At 57.3% G+C, this 15,370-nt stretch overlaps 1 protein-coding gene across 7 annotated transcripts in view; it reads left to right on the plus strand.

Annotated features, from left to right (window-relative positions):
* PTK2B (protein tyrosine kinase 2 beta) overlaps positions 1 to 13,575 on the plus strand; it is a 29,545-nt gene extending 15,970 nt beyond the window's left edge. For 3 of the 7 annotated variants that reach the window (XM_061461171.1, XM_061461169.1, XM_061461170.1), the window contains exons 3-31: positions 762 to 940; positions 1,046 to 1,133; positions 1,523 to 1,602; positions 1,801 to 1,863; positions 2,188 to 2,242; positions 2,815 to 2,955; positions 3,507 to 3,581; positions 3,663 to 3,764; positions 4,003 to 4,120; positions 4,338 to 4,377; positions 4,466 to 4,512; positions 4,779 to 4,832; positions 5,162 to 5,259; positions 5,351 to 5,435; positions 5,885 to 5,985; positions 6,074 to 6,189; positions 6,380 to 6,480; positions 6,664 to 6,753; positions 7,209 to 7,413; positions 7,851 to 7,959; positions 8,089 to 8,154; positions 9,264 to 9,389; positions 10,154 to 10,300; positions 10,980 to 11,015; positions 11,287 to 11,410; positions 11,687 to 11,733; positions 12,002 to 12,148; positions 12,417 to 12,497; positions 12,585 to 13,575. In XM_061461171.1, coding sequence (XP_061317155.1) covers positions 762 to 940; positions 1,046 to 1,133; positions 1,523 to 1,602; positions 1,801 to 1,863; positions 2,188 to 2,242; positions 2,815 to 2,955; positions 3,507 to 3,581; positions 3,663 to 3,764; positions 4,003 to 4,120; positions 4,338 to 4,377; positions 4,466 to 4,512; positions 4,779 to 4,832; positions 5,162 to 5,259; positions 5,351 to 5,435; positions 5,885 to 5,985; positions 6,074 to 6,189; positions 6,380 to 6,480; positions 6,664 to 6,753; positions 7,209 to 7,413; positions 7,851 to 7,959; positions 8,089 to 8,154; positions 9,264 to 9,389; positions 10,154 to 10,300; positions 10,980 to 11,015; positions 11,287 to 11,410; positions 11,687 to 11,733; positions 12,002 to 12,148; positions 12,417 to 12,497; positions 12,585 to 12,800 — 2,937 coding nt within the window. In that variant the 3' untranslated portion in view covers positions 12,801 to 13,575. Of the gene's footprint in view, positions 1 to 761; positions 941 to 1,045; positions 1,134 to 1,522; positions 1,603 to 1,800; positions 1,864 to 2,187; positions 2,243 to 2,814; positions 2,956 to 3,506; positions 3,582 to 3,662; positions 3,765 to 4,002; positions 4,121 to 4,337; positions 4,378 to 4,465; positions 4,513 to 4,778; positions 4,833 to 5,161; positions 5,260 to 5,350; positions 5,436 to 5,884; positions 5,986 to 6,073; positions 6,190 to 6,379; positions 6,481 to 6,663; positions 6,754 to 7,208; positions 7,414 to 7,850; positions 7,960 to 8,088; positions 8,155 to 9,263; positions 9,390 to 10,153; positions 10,301 to 10,979; positions 11,016 to 11,286; positions 11,411 to 11,677; positions 11,734 to 12,001; positions 12,149 to 12,416; positions 12,498 to 12,584 lie in introns of all 7 variants that reach the window. The other 4 variants (XM_061461172.1, XM_061461173.1, XM_061461174.1 and 1 more) reach the window with 4 other exon arrangements.
* Positions 13,576 to 15,370: the final 1,795 nt, after the last annotated feature.

Below are 15,370 nucleotides of genomic sequence, written 5' to 3' on the forward strand. Positions count from 1 at the left end.
GAGATAGCTCCCTTACAGACACCCTTTCCCATGGCGTTGGTGGCCTCCAGAGCCCTGTGGCTGAGAAACACCAAAACCTGGAGGACACAGAAAATTTGGCCCTCTCTGGCAGCCATGGGGAGTCCAAAGCACCCAGCTCTGTGGCCAGCAGCAGCTCTTGTTGTCCTGCCAGCCAGAACCCAGGTCCTTCTGCTCATCCCAGTGGGACTTCTGCACCCAACATCTGCCCTTTGCTTGTGCAGACATGGGGCTGGGAGTACAATGAAGGTGATATTGGTGCCTTTCCATCGTGGTCATGGTGGCATTGGGCCAGCAATGTCCTCCTCATCCTTCCTACCTGGAACGCTGTGGCATTCCAGCTGGGGGAAGATGTATGGGCACTGGGGACCAGCTGTGGCTCTGTGCTTGGGTGCTGCAGGGACAGTGTCCACCAAGGGAGATGCAACTTGGTCTAGTGGAAGGTGTCCCTGCTTATGGCAGAGGATTGGAACTGGATGAGCTTTAAGGTGCCTTCCAACCCAAACCATTCTGTGATTCTGTGTTCAGGCTGTGGGTTCTTGCAGATCAAGCAGGAGGCATCTTTGGAGGCTTTGCATGGATACCACTGGGGCAGGTGGATGTGCCCCAGGGCTGTGTTTTCACTCCAGGGACATTTCTGTTGCAGTTGTACTGTATTTCCTGCTCATTTTCCTGCTTTCCAAAGCTCCTCTGGAGCCTGGCCAGGGATGTTTGGGTCTCAGCCCTGCTCCTTTCCACCCCAGGAGGTGATCAGGTCCATCCTGGTGAGTGGCCGCATCGGGCCTGACATCAAGCTGGCCGAGTGCTATGGGCTGCGGCTGAAACACGTGAAGTCAGATGAGATCCATTGGCTGCACCCGGACCTCACAGTGGGAGAGGTGCAGGAGAAGTACGAGTGCCTGCACCTGGAGGCTGAGTGGAGGTAGGACCTGTGGTGGTGCTGTCCCTCTCTGTGTCCCAAACCCAAGTCCCCTTAGAGGGAAAGCTCCTCCAGCCTGGTCCTCATCGGGGGCTCTTCTGTTGCCAGGTATGATCTCCAGATCCGCTATCTGCCAGAGGATTTCATAGAACGCTTCAAAGAGGACAGGACCACCTTGCTCTACTTCTACCAGCAGGTCAGGGGTGGCCCTGGGGGTCCCCTAGCCCCGACCAAGTCTGCTCTGCAACCCCCCTGAGCCACCCATCAGCTCCAGGAGGGTGTTTCCTCCTCTCCAACCCAGAAAACATGATTCCCAAGAGCCCCAAGAACCTTACAGCCCATTTACCTTCACCCACACCCTGTGGTCCCATCCCACTTGCTAGACCTGTACATCTCCATCAGGGACAGTTCCAACCCCTTCACCCCTCTCTTGTCCCTACTGCATCCCAGTGTGGGATGCAGAAGGGCATGGACCCTGGGAGCATCCTTTGGGAGCATCCCCTGCCATCATCTCCTGTAAGCATCCCTGACAGCATCCCTTGGGAGCATCACCTCCACTTCCTGACTCCCTCATCTCCTTGGCAGCTCCGGAGCGAGTACATGCAGAATTACGCCAGCAAGGTGAGCGAAGGCATGGCCCTGCAGCTGGGCTGCCTTGAGCTCAGGTACGTACCTCGCTCTGTCCTGACCCATCTCCTGCAGTGGGAGGGCTGGGGAGGACACAGGATTGGGGCTGTGGAGGGTTTTGCAGGAGAAAGAAAGTTTCCAGCTCTTTCTTTGCCATGGTGGAGGGATGTGGCAGAGGGATGTGATGGAGGGATGCGAGCACAAGGTGGGTTTCTCATGTCCCTCCCTTCTCACAGGAGATTTTATAAGGACATGCCTCAGAATGCTCTGGATAAGAAATCCAACTTTGAGTTCCTGGAGTGAGTAGGCACAGCCTGTCCTGCTGGGCAGAAACCCCCTTATCCCTGAGTCCCCCACTCTGTCTTGAGGGGATGTGGATCTGCAGATGGCTTTCCTCACCCTTGTGCATCTCCTCATCCTCCCACAGCCATCTGCCCTGTGCACAGAAGGGGAGATGGGAACCTTTCACCCTGATCTATGGGGGTGATTTCTCCCCCAGAGCACCCCATTCCCCCTCAGCACCCACCTTCCTTGCTGCATCCCCCCCCCCCCCACTGCTCTGCAGACTCAGAGCAGGGATCCCATGGGGCTGTTAATGTGCATGGGGGGTTTCTGATCCTCAGGAAGGAGGTGGGTCTGGACCTCTTCTTCCCCAGGCAGATGCAGGAGAACCTGAAGGTGAGGACCATGTGTGGGTACGTGCAGGCTGGTGCATGGCTGCAGGGTGGGTGAGCGTGCACAGGCCTGGCTGGGAGTGCTCATGTGCATACCTCAAAGTGCACGCACAGATTTGCACGTGTGCGTGCATCTGCCTGCACTTGTGCATACGTGCGGTTGTGCTCACACATGTGACGACGTATCTGCATACGCATACCCGTGTGCATGTGTGTATACGTGTATAGGCATGTCTGCACACATGTGAAGGTGTATGTGCATGCATGTGCATATGTGCATGTATATGTATGCTGCATGCATGCAGGCACATGTGCTCACATGTGTTGATGCACCCGTATGCACACACTCATCTGCCCACGCTTGTGTACATGTAAAGGAGCGCACACACATGGAGGCAGCCTGGCCTGCACACACGTGTGGATGTGCATGGATGCAGGTTCACATCTGCAGGTGAATGTGTGCATGCATATGACTGTGTGCGTGCGTGCCTGTGTCCATGTGCACCCTCTGCACCCCACATTCCCGCTGCGTGCCCGGCCTGTGCCCGGTGTTCCCAGCGGCCGCTGTGCCCGCAGCCCAAGCAGTTCCGGAAGATGATCCAGCAGACCTTCCAGCAGTACGCGCTGCTGCGGGAGGAGGAATGCATCCTCAAGTTCCTCCACACCCTCGCCAGCTTCGCCAACATTGACCAGGAGAGCTACCGCTGCGAGCTCATTGTGAGTCTGCCGGGTGGGATGGGATCCGTGGGATGGGGTGCGATGGGATGGGTTAGGATAGGATGGGTGGACAAAGCCACCCTGCTGTGGGCTGCCCCCTGCCATGGTTCCCACACTTGGATGGGAACTTGGCCACCCCCAACTCAGAGGGGTCCCTGTGGGGAAGGCTCTGGGGGCTTCTCTTTGGAGGATGCTGTGAGCTGAGAGGGGCTGGGGATGTGGTGGGGGCTCTGGGGACCTTCCACATGCCAGGGTCCAAGCCTGGGGGGTATGAGCCAGTGCCTGAAGTTTGCTGAACCCCTTTGGGGTGAGAAGGTGTCAACCCAGGAGTGCTGGGAACCCCTTCGGGGCCAGGAGGAGGAAGAACACCTGCAATGGGCTCCCTGCCTTGTACCATCCACCATCCGCTTTCCAAACCATCCTCTGTTTAAGTTCCTCTGGGAAGCTGTTTTTCCCCCAAGGTGTCTCACACATTGCAGCAGGTTGAGGGGAAAACTGCCTTTTGGTGTCTTCCCACCCAAATTGCATCCTCCCTCTGTTTCTACCCTCAGCAAGGGTGGAACATCACAGTGGACCTGGTCATTGGACCCAAGGGCATTCGGCAGATGACGAGCAAAGAGGCCAAGGTATGGGCATGCATTGTGTGCTGGCTGGGGAGCGGGGTTGGCCGCTCTTAAACTGGTCGTTAAGTTGACACCTCTCCCCAGCCCACGTGCTTGGCTGAATTCAAGCACATCAAGTCCATCAAGTGCTCCAGTGTGGAAGAGGGCCGGGCTGTGCTGCAGCTGGGGCTCAGCGGCACCCCCCAGGTGAGGAGGCACTGGGAGGGTGCCTAGGGAGCTGAGGGGGTGCTGGGATGGGGGATCCCCTGGTGCCGTGGGGTGGCGTCGCATCCCTGCGGGCAGGGCAGGACTTGGTGGATACCTCCATTTCCACAGAGAGAGGTCTTGCCTCCAGCTTTGGCTCAGGAGAGGCTGTCCCTCATCCCAACAGCCCCCTGCCCCAGCTCTGGGCTTACCTGTCCCCCATCCCTACCATCTCCCCCAGTCCCTGGCTATCAAGACAGCTTCTCTGGCTGAGGCGGAGAACATGGCTGACCTCATTGATGGCTACTGCCGGCTGCAAGGGGACCTGGAAACCTCCCTCATCATCTTCCCCAGGAGAGGTGAGCACCCTGGGGGACACCGACCCCAGCAGGGTCCCTCTTCATGTCCCCAGTCCGCATTTTCCATGGCCACAGTGTCACCCATGGCTTTGGAGCGACCCCAGCTGAGACCCACCAAACTCACTGCACATGTGATCGAGGTGTTGCAGGGGGGCCCAGCACCCCTCAGGCTGTGATGGGGTGGCTGAGAGATGACTGTCTGTTGTCTTCTCCACAGAGCGGGAGAAGAGGATCAGCCTGCCGCAGATCCCAGCCCCGTGAGTACCGCCTGGCCCCAGAGCAGGGCTGGGACCTCATCCTGCACCCTGTTCTGCTCCCTCACCCTGACCTGCTTCTGCCCCACAGGCACCTGGAGGAGAGGCAGTCCACACTGTCAGACAGCATGAGCATGGGTGAGTTTTCAGCTCTTCCCTTCCCACCAGCCCAGGGGATGCCGGCAGGTCTGTGGGACAACAGTGTCCAGGGATCTGGGGGTCTGGTGGAGATGGACACCCCCAGCCCTCTGCCTGGGAGGTCAAGATGTAGCTGAGCATCCTAGGGGAGGGCCAGACTGGCATCCCAAAGGCCCTCGTGTCTGTGGGTTGGTTGGACTCCATTGGGATGCAAGAACCTTGGTGAGCTGCCTGAATCCCTGCCTGCAACCTCCTTCTTGCTCCAGACTCTGATATTTATTGTGAAATCCCTGATGAGTCCTCAAGACCAAGGTCTGGAGGTAGGTGCCACCCCCCTGGGTGCCCTTTAGCTCGTCAACATCTCATCCAAGTCCTCCCACTTCCTCCTGCCTACCCCAACCATCCCATCCCCACCTGCCCTGCCCACCTTTGCCTGCACTACCTGGCCTACCACCGTGAGGGGCTGAAGGACCTGGGATCTCCCCTTGTGCCATGGGACAGGATCTGTGGACCCTTGCTGAGGGGGTGATGGGAGGATGGGTACCCGGTGATCACCATTTCCTGCTTAGCATGGGGGCTCTGCCCATGGAATGGGCAGGGGTACAGGCAGCTTCACTGCTGCTTCTGCCCTGTTTCCCTGTCCATGAAGTCCAGCACTATGGGATCTCCCGGGAGGACATCACATTGGGCAGGATCCTTGGAGAAGGTTTCTTTGGAGAGGTCTACGAGGGGATCTACACCACCCCGGTGAGCGTCCTCCCTCTCCCTGCCCTGCCTGCCTCCTCCATGGCTGGGGGGAGTGGGGTAACGCAGCCATCACCCTGCCTTCTCCTTGCAGAAAGGGGAGAGGATTAACGTGGCTGTGAAGACCTGCAAGAAGGACTGCAGCCCGGAGAACAAGGACAAGTTCCTGAGTGAAGCAGGTATGCCTTTCGGTGGGGGCAGAGCCTGCTCAGATCCCCACCAGGGCTCACACAGTGAGGCAGAGGACCAGTGTGGTGGTTGCAGCGCTGCAGTGGAGGGGTGTTAGAAACAAAACCATGTCCTGGCATCATCTGGTCCCTGCTTGGGGATGCAATGCAGGATAGGGCAGGAGGGAGGTGGCCCATGCCCTAGCCCCTGTGACAGGGCTGATGTCCAAAATACCTGGTTTATGGGAGGGATAGCTACAGGGGCAGGAAGAAAAGCTGGATCCATCCATCAGCTGGATGGAGATCCCGAAGCTGGAAAGCGGGAGGCTGTTACTAGGAATTCCTCCTGCTCTGTCTCCAGCTTCATGGAGAGACCTGCCCCTCCACCCCAGGACAGAGTTTGGGGCTCCTGAAGAGGGGAGTCCCCCCATTGCAGGGGGGCTGATGTGGTCTCTCCACAGTGTTGATGAAGAAGCTGGACCATCCCCATATCGTGAAGCTCATTGGCATCGCAGAAGAGGAGCCCACCTGGATCATCATGGAGCTCTATCCTTATGGAGAGGTGAGAGGGGCTCTGACACTGGAACCCATCCTGTTCCCCTGCCACTCTTCCTGCCCCTGCTCAGTCCCTGTTGCTTGTCCTGTTGCAGCTGGGGCAGTACCTGGAGCAGAACAAGCACTGTCTCGCTGTGCCCGTGCTCATCCTCTACGCACTGCAGATCAGCAAAGCTCTGGCCTACCTGGAGGCCATCAACTGCGTGCACAGGTAGGGCAGGAGGGAAAAGGAGCTGGGCAGGATGCTGCGATAGCAGGGAAGGCAGGGGCCATGGGGGACATGCAGGTGGGTAGCAGGAGCAGGCAGAGGCTGAGGCTGGCAGCATCCTTTGCTGCAGACCCTTTTTGTGAGCTGTCCTTCTCCATCCCTTCTCCCCAGCCAAGGGTCTCTTTCCTTGCAGGGATATTGCTGTGAGGAACGTCCTGGTGGCCTCCCCAGAATGTGTGAAGCTGGGAGACTTTGGGCTCTCCAGGTACATTGAGGATGAGGAGTACTATAAAGGTAAGAGCTGTGTGATGGAGTTGGGGCTTCTTCCAACCCTGTGAGGGTAGAGCAGACAGCAGAGTCGGCACACAATGGGACTCCCTGCAACAGAAGAGCTGAGGCAGGGACTATGCTGAGACCTGGCTTCCCTACGGTGCCCTCCTGCTCTGAGCACTGCCACTGTCCTATCTCTCCCTCCAGCGTCCGTCACTCGCCTCCCCATTAAGTGGATGTCCCCCGAGTCCATCAACTTCCGACGCTTTACGACGGCCAGTGACGTCTGGATGTTTGGTGCGTGGCTGGGACAGGGATGGAGCGTGGTGGGACATGGAGAGAGTGGGGTCCTGGGCTTCATCCACCTCCTGTGGCATCGTCTCACTGAACAGGGACAAATCCTGCTCTGGAGCAGGGGGGTTAGCCCAGCCTTGCCCTTGCAGAAAGGGCTCCTTGGGCAGAGCTTCCTCCCACTCAACCATCGCTAGGTGCTAGCTAGGAACATCCTCCTCCTCCAGTGAATTCAGGATGTTGTGGGGCTGAGTTAAACTCTGCTCCCTGCAAATAATCCATCCTGCTGCCTATGCGCACATCCCACAGCCCCTGGTGTCTGTCCATCCCTGTCAGGATGGCCAAGGAGCCAAATGACCTGGAGTCACACAGCAAAGCATGACACTGTCACCAGGTCCCCAAAACCACAAGCATGGCACTGGTAGTTTCAGCATCGTCTGAGGTTGTTCTTGTTCCCACAGCCGTGTGCATGTGGGAGATCCTCAGCTATGGCAAGCAGCCCTTCTTCTGGCTGGAGAACAAGGATGTGATAGGAGTGCTGGAGAGGGGAGACCGCCTGCCCAAGCCTGACCTCTGCCCCCCCATCCTCTACACACTCATGACGCGCTGCTGGGACTATGACCCCAGTGAAAGGCCCAAGTTCAAGGACTTGGTTTGCAGCTTGAGGTGAGCGGGAAGGCAGGGGACTGATGATGATGATGGGCTGGGGGGGGGAGGGATGGTTTGATGGAGGGGTGGGCAAGTGAGTGAAGGAGAAAATGATGCTGGGCAAGATTCTGGGTCTGGTGTTTTCTGGACAAGCCTGAACTCAAAGAACTGTTCAGACCATTTGAGCCCACCTGCCTTGAGGGGTGGTAGTGCCTGGGCTGAAGTGGAAACACTTTGCTTCCCATGGAAGGGTCTTGCAGGGGTACTGGTGATGCTGGTGTGGCCAGCCAGGACCAAGCTATGTCCACCCAGTCCTTTCCCTTTGCTCTTCCCATCCCTCCTTGCTCCCTTGTGTTTTCCATGGCCCATCCATCTCAAGCATCTTCGGTCTCTGGGGTATGGGAGATGTGGCAAAGCACCCTCCGGGGTCTGTCTCTCCATCTCCCCCTGTGCAGTGACATTTACCTGATGGAGAAGGAGCTGGCCAAGGACCAGGAGAGGAACAACCGCCACCGGCCTCCCAAAATCATGGAGCCGCCATCCTTGCAGGAGCCGCCTCCAAAGGTGAGCAGAGGGCAGAGCCCATGCAGGCAGGTTCATCTCCATGCCTCAACCCATTGGTGGGTGCTGCAGAAGGGGGACCTCCCTGGGCTCGCACCCACCATGCATTTCTGCCTCCTGTGCACCCTGCAGCCCAGCAGACCCAGGTACAAGCCACCACCTCAGAGCAATCTCCTGGCTCCCAAGCTGCAGTTCCAGGTAAGGTGGCATGGCCAAATCATCCCTCAGGAACATAAACAAGGGGTCAACACCAGAAAACCCTGTCTGGAGCCCAAGCCCTCAGGGGCTTATGGCTTTGGGGGATCAAAGGTGCTCTGCACCATCACCAAGTGCCTTCCACCATGTTGCCAGTAGGACACTGCACCACTGGGGGCTCAGCCCTGTCCTGCCCTGCCTGACCTTTGTTTTGTCCGCCCCTTGGAGCTGGCAGAGGCTCTCACCCCAGGGAAGGGGGGTTTTCAGGCTTGGCATTGGCAAGTTTGTACATAGTGCTGACAGGAGAGGAGGTTTGCTGCTCTCTAGTGCTACCTGGGCTGAATTTGGCCTCTGCAAGGACCATTGCTGGTCCTTGGAGCATCTGGGTAAGCTCTCAAGAACAAGTCCAGAGAAGGGCTGTGAAGATGGTCCAAGGGCTGGAGCATCTCTGCTATGGAGACAGGCTGAGAGAGCTGGGCTTGTTCAGCCTGGAGAAGAGAAGGCTCCAGGGAGACCTTAGAGCAGCTTCCAGTGCCTAAAGGAGCCGACAAGAAAGCTGGAGAGGGGTTTTTGACAAGGGCCTGTAGGGACAGGACAAGGGGGAATGGCTTTAACCTGACAGAGGGGAGATATAGGTTAGACATTAGGCAGAAGTTCTTCCCTGTGAGGGTGCTGAGACCCTGGCACAGGTTGCCCAGAGAAGCTGTGGCTGCCCCATCCCTGGCAGTGTTCAAGGCCAGGTTGGATGGGGCTTGGAGCAACCTGGTCTAGTGGAAGGTGTCCCTGCCCATGGAAGGGGGTTGGAACTGGATGAGCTTTAAGGTCCCTTCCAACCCAAACCATTCCATGATCCTATGAACTATTCTGGGTGCTCTTTTGAGGCTGGGTAGGGGTCCAGCAGCAGTGCAGGAGGCCTCAAGCTCATGCTCAGTGCAAGAAAGAGCTGAGCAGGGAGGACCGTCCTGATCCCTGCAGCACAGACAGGCATGAGGGCAAAGGCTGTTCCTGGTGCCAAAGCTGCTCTCCCCCACATTGTCTGCTCTGTCTGTTTGCACTAACCTAACCCTCCGTGGCCCTGTTTTGTGCCTGCACCCCCCGCTGCCCGCCCGCAGGTGCCCGAGGGTCTGTGTGCCAGCTCCCCTACGCTCACCAGCCCCATCGAGTACCAGTCTCCAGCCAACTCCCTGCACACCCCACCACTCAACCGCCACAATGTCTTGAAGCGCCACAGCATGAGGGTAAGAGAGGGATCCCCCCATCCAGCATCATCCAGAGGATATCCTGGTCCTGGGTGGCCTCATCCCAGGCACACCGGGGACCTTGCAGGAGGGATGCTTGCTGTACCACACGCTGCTTCGTGCTGCTGCCTCCAACGCTTCCAGCTCTTTGTTGCTTCTGATCTTGCTGTAGGAAGGACAAATCCTGTCACCCCATGGGTGCTGTTTGTGGGCTGGAGGGATCAAGCCTGTGAAGGGCTCCAGGGTGTCTCCAGCCCCATGCTCTGCATGTTTGCACGCACATCCCGGTGAAGGCATGTTGATGGATGAGCGCCTGGCACTGTGTCCCCAAACCCAAGCAAGGGATAGGTGGCTGCCACTCCTTGGGGCTTTGGGTCACCTCCTCATGCTCGGTGTTGTCACCTGAAATGCCACTGGTGGTTTGTAGCCCAAGCTTGGCTATTCTATCCCTGAATAAGCTGGGTATTGGGGTGCATCCTGTGATGCTCTGCCTGTCACGCTAAGACAGCCACGTTGCTGAGTGCCTCTATGTTGAGCTGCTCCTAGGGTGGCTGGGATGCGGTGGTGGGAAATGTGGGGCCAGCTCGTAGTTTCCTCTCCCTGCTGGAAACCCAAGTGCTCCCCAGATTGGGTGTTCATGGCTGTTGGGTTCTGGTGCATGGCTTGCATGCGCAGACTGGGGCTCTGGCTCCTGTGCCAAAACTGAGGGGTGGGGGGCTCTGGCTCCTTGAGGCCCCCCCATCACCACTGTCTCTGCACACCAGGAGGAAGACTTCCTCCGTCCCAGCAGCAGGGAGGAGGCGCAGAAGCTCTGGGAGATGGAGAGGCTCAAGATGCGGCAGGTCCTGGACAAGCAGCAGAAGCAGATGGTGGAGGACTACCAGTGGCTGCGGCAGGAGGAGAAGTCCCTGGTGAGTGGCCACGAGCTGGGGCCTCCCAGGTCTTGCACCGTTGTGAAGGTGGTTAAAGAGCCACTGCAGGCAATGAGGTTGCTCTTCATGGCTGGAAAACCCGGTTTTCCTTGGAGGAACAGCTCCTCCAGCAGCCAAACCTCTTGCACCCCTGATAAAGATGTCACAGAGCTGCTTCATTTAAAAGTGGATATTTTGAGACTTGGGCAACTTTTAAATGCTTTCAATCATGTCTTAATGAGATTTCATAATGCTTTTGAAGTCAGGACTGAAGATAGCTAACACGTGATTAATGCATCAGCTAGTGGTGAAACAGGCTTGGAAGGAGGCTGAAAATCTTTATTCAATCGACTTGTGCAGTTGATAAAGCAAAGCCCAGCTCCCCTCTGCCCTGAGCAGCTGCACACAGCTTCTTGAATTAAGCTTCGAGGGGGTTTGAGCAGCACACTGAGTTTCTGGTGCCCCAGGAGCAGGCGGGGAGCAGATAGGAGTGATGGGGTGGGGTGGAGATGGGACCAGCAATAGGCATAAACCCCCTTCCCCACCTGCATTCCCAGACCCTGCAGAGTTGCATTCCTGTGATGTGTTCCGTGGGTCACCCAGAAATCAGGAAAATCCCTTTTTTCCTCTGTTTTTCCTTTTTTCTCACACCTCTCACAAAGCTTCTCCCCCTTTGCAGGACCCAACAGTGTTTATGAACAACAACGCTCCTCTGGTGAGTAGTGCCATCCCTGGAGAACCCAGGTTAAGGGTGTATTTGGGTGCAGGGGCTCCTTCTTTTAGAGGTGTCTGGAGATCCTCATTTGCTTTGGCATGGAAGGAGGATAAATACTTACATATATTCCCTTTGCACTGGGAAAATGAATCTGCAAATGTCCATGGGGTTACTGGTGGTGCGGAGCTCCTCACCAGAAGCCCTGGGAGGGGATGGCGATGCTTCCAGCCAGGACTTTGTGCCTCTTATTTGCTGTTTCTTCCCCCCACAGCTGCTCCCGGAGAAGGAGATGGATTACAGTGAGTGCCCAGTGATGCATGGGGAGTGGGGCTGTCCACCCAGGAGCACCCGCTTTGGGGCTGCATGTGGGGAGCCCTGCACTGAGCCTCAGGGCTGTATCCTTCCCAGCTTTGGGCTCCTCCATGAAAGAAATCCCAGATCATGGAGAGCAGCTTTGCCTGCCCTGGGGAGGGGGTTCTGCTTGTCCCAGGCATGGGGGTCCAGGGAGGGTCTGACCCTGCAGGGAGGTGGCACAACCAGGATGGGTCAAGGATATACTGCTGCGTGGCGGTGTGGGATGTGGCACAGGTCCCAGGGGTTTTGCATCATGCCCTCATGTCACTGGGAGCAGCTGGAGTGACTCTCCTTCCTTTCCCTTACTGATGGCATAGCGGAGTTCACAGGGCCCCCCCAGAAGCCTCCAAGACTCGGGGCACAGGTAAGACCTCCCTGGATCGGGCCATCATGGTCCCAGTCCTATGCCTCCATCTCTACAGCCTCATTGTGCCTCCTCCATCTCCATCATCCCCCTGCATCTGCAGGATGGCACTTTTCTGACTACCCAAGGCCCCATGGGGTTCAGAGATCCAGCAGCATCTGGGTGACGGATGGGAGGTGGATGAGTCTGGCCAGGGCTCCCCATAGGTCTTGGTCTTTCCCTCCTTGCCCCCTTGGTCTATCTGATCCCATTTGTCCCTGCTCCACAGCAGTCCATCCACCCTGCCCCCACTGCCAACCTGGACCGCACAGATGACATGGTGTACAGCAATGTCATGGACCTGGTGCGGGCTGTGCTGCAGCTGAAGAACGAGATCGGCCTCCTGCCCCCAGAGGGGTACATCCTCGTGGTGAAGGTAGGGAGGACAGGGAGCGGACAACATCAGTGCTTCTATGGGGAACAGGGGAGTTGGGAATGAGTCTGCTGAGTGGTTCCCACCAAGCATCCATATCAGGAGGGTCTTGCATATATAGGAGGGAGCATTTCCAATATTCCCAGCTCCTCCTTTGGATCCTTGGGTCAATGATGGCAGGGTTTCCAACATGCCCTGCTCCTCCATTGGGTCCTTGGGTCAATATTGAGAGTTATCAATACATCCTGCTCTCCATTGGTGTCCTTGGCAGAACGTGGGCCTGTCCCTGCGGAAGCTGATTGGCAGCGTCGATGAGATCCTGCCTGTCCTGCCCGCTGCCTCCCGCACTGAGGTAGGTCCAGGGAGGAGGGAAAGGGATCTGGCATGGGGTCATGTGCTGGTGGCACCCCTGTCTGTAACCCCTGTGTGTCACAATCAGATCGAGGGGACCCAGAAGCTGCTTAACAAGGACTTGGCTGACCTCATCAACAAGATGCGCCTGGCGCAGCAGAACGCCATCACCTCGCTGAGCGAGGAGTGCAAGCGGCAGATGCTGACGGCCTCCCACACCCTGGCTGTGGATGCCAAGAACCTCCTGGATGCTGTGGACCAAGCCAAGGTCCAGGCCAACCTGGTGAAGCTGTGCTTGGAGTGAGAGCAGGGGTGGAGGGAGGGAAGCAGAAGGGGTGGGGAAGGAGAAGAGGGAGAGCATTGCAAAGGAGCTGGCTTTTGTGTCTCCCGTTGCCTCGCCGTCCTGCCCTTCCTGTCCCTGTCCTCCTGCAGCCGCTCGTGTCTTTAGCATCGTCTTGTCAGTCTTCTGAAGAAGGGAGGCATCTGGTGAATGGAAGGGGCTAGGGGGGACCTGGCCATCCCTGAGGGTGGCTGAAGATCCCTTTGGCTCGGCAGCTCTGCTCCCTGGCTGCCAGCAGGTCCGTGTGTCCGTCCATCAGCCCCTCCAAGGATGGCCAGCCGCGGGCGGCACGTTGTGATGGGGACCTGGACCCTGCTCCCCACTGCTGGGAGTGGGGGGCTGCGCGGGAGTCCCCAGGGGCCACCGGAGTGGTGGCTGGAGGGACTGTTTTCATTTCCTTGTACATTGTATACAAGAGTCTATTTAATGATGGGAAGCGGGTCCGCGCGCCATAGCGGAGCCGCTTCTAGCGCCCGTGGCCGGAGCACGCCCAGCCCTAAACCTGCAGAGCATGGGGAGGGATGGGACCCCATGGACCACAGCCTTTGGTGGCACAAACCAGGAGAGCGGTGCCTCTTCCAGCTGAGTTTTCTCCAAGCTGCTCTGTGTAAGCAACGATGGCAAACCAAGTCTCCATTCGGTTTGTGCTTTGAGTTGGAAACCATACGGTTCGGGCTTTTCCCCAGCAACTTCCCACAGCGTTGTTCGTTCTGGCTGATATAAACCATGCACAAAGTCATGCTGTGCCTGTGCTTGCCTGTCACCCCCATACAGTGGGACAAGTCCTGGTCACCAGCACCTCCTTAGAAAGAGTAAGGGTTGTGCTGCTTGGAGCTCTGAGCTGTCTGCCATCATGGGGAAGTGCTTGCCCAGTGGTGGCATCCCTGGGAGAGCTGCTGGGGTGAACCTGGGTCTGCTGCATCCACATCATCTCTGAAGCCCCATTTCCCTCCTGTGGAGCTCACAATTTGTATGAGGGCTGTGGACTCCACCAGCTCCCAGAGAAGAGAACTGAACCATGATCTTATCACAGCATCACAAAATGGTTTGGGATGGAAGGGACCTTAAAGCTCATCCAGTTCCAACCCCCTGCCATGGACAGGGACACCTTCCACTAGACCAGGTTGCTCCAAGCCCCATCCAACCTGGCCTTGAACACTGCCAGGGATGGGGCAGCCACAGCTTCTCTGGGCAACCTGTGCCAGGGCCTCACCACCCTCACAGGGAACAACTTCTGCCTAAGATCTCATCTCAATCTCCCCTCTGTCAGGTTAAAGCCATTCCCCCTTGTCCTGTCCCTACAGGCCCTTGTCAAAAGCCCCTCTCCAGCTTTCTTGTCAGCCCCTTTAGGCACTGGAAGCTGCTCTAAGGTCTCTGCGGCACCTTCTCTTCTCCAGGCTGAACAAGCCCAGATCTCTCAGCCTGCCTCCATAGCAGAGGTGCTCCAGCCCTCGGAGCATCTCTGTGTCCTCTCTGGACTCGCTCCAACAGCTCCACGTCCTTATGTTGGGGCCCCAGAGCTGGATGCTGGACTGCAGGGGGGGGGGGAATCTCAACAGAGCAGAGCAGAGCTCTGCAGAGCACTACAACCCATGTACCATGTTAAAAACATGCACACACATACCCACACACATCCAGCTGTGCCTGGGCACTTGCTCTCTCACACATCCCATCCCAGTTGTGTACACCGGAGCATGCCAGCACTGGAGACCACACGAGCGGCTGCAACACCCCCAGGATGTGGGTGTCCCTCTGTGGCATCATTTATTCCAGCCCATTTCACTCCTGAGAGCACAGTGTTTCCAAACCCCTGCAGACCACATCTGGTGCTCTGATGGCTCGGTCTCCTGGAGGAGAAAGCATTGCAGGAAAATCTGGTGCCTCTTGGGGCATATAAGAAGTGAGTAGGTGCTCGGTAAGTATGGGTCCTTCAGGTTATATGGAAGCTAGAGGTTAAAAGCTGGATTGCAGCAGTCATGGGAGCCAGGTGGTTTTGGACCTGATCTGTGGGAAAATGTGGAAGCAACCACTAGTGCTGGCAGGTTGCAGAGTGTCTGTGCCTGGGCTGTGCTTTGCAACCCCCATGCCATGTGTCCAAGCAGGGCCCTCCATCCCAGGACCACACCACTTCTTCATGGACCTTCATGGACCTTCTTCATGGATCTTCTTCATGAAGTGTTACCACCTGCCCCACATCATGGATGACCACATGACCCTGTCATAGTAAACACCCTGCAGTCAGGACATGTCCTAAAGTGGCTGTAAGGTCCTCTCTTCTTGCCCAGCACACTGGAGTCACAACCAGACACAGCTCTTGGGTTTTCGGTAGGACTTGGAGCAGCTTGAGGAAGCAGATGACTCTCTTAGATGCCTCCAGCTTGAACTCAAGCAATGGGGAAGCTGTTCCACACCTTCCTCAACGCTGCAATGGCTGCAACTGCCCTGGGCAGGATAGCAGGCAGGCATCCCCCACCATCCCCAGGGCACAGCCCCTGCTTCACCCTACATTTCCTATCTCAGGGTCCTCCATGGTT

This window comes from Pezoporus flaviventris, unplaced genomic scaffold (genome assembly GCF_033815535.1).
Source record: "Pezoporus flaviventris isolate CSIRO_AGI_PZ_B2104156 unplaced genomic scaffold, CSIRO_AGI_Pfla_v1 ptg000031l, whole genome shotgun sequence".
In the NCBI taxonomy this organism is placed as follows: domain Eukaryota; kingdom Metazoa; phylum Chordata; class Aves; order Psittaciformes; family Psittacidae; genus Pezoporus; species Pezoporus flaviventris.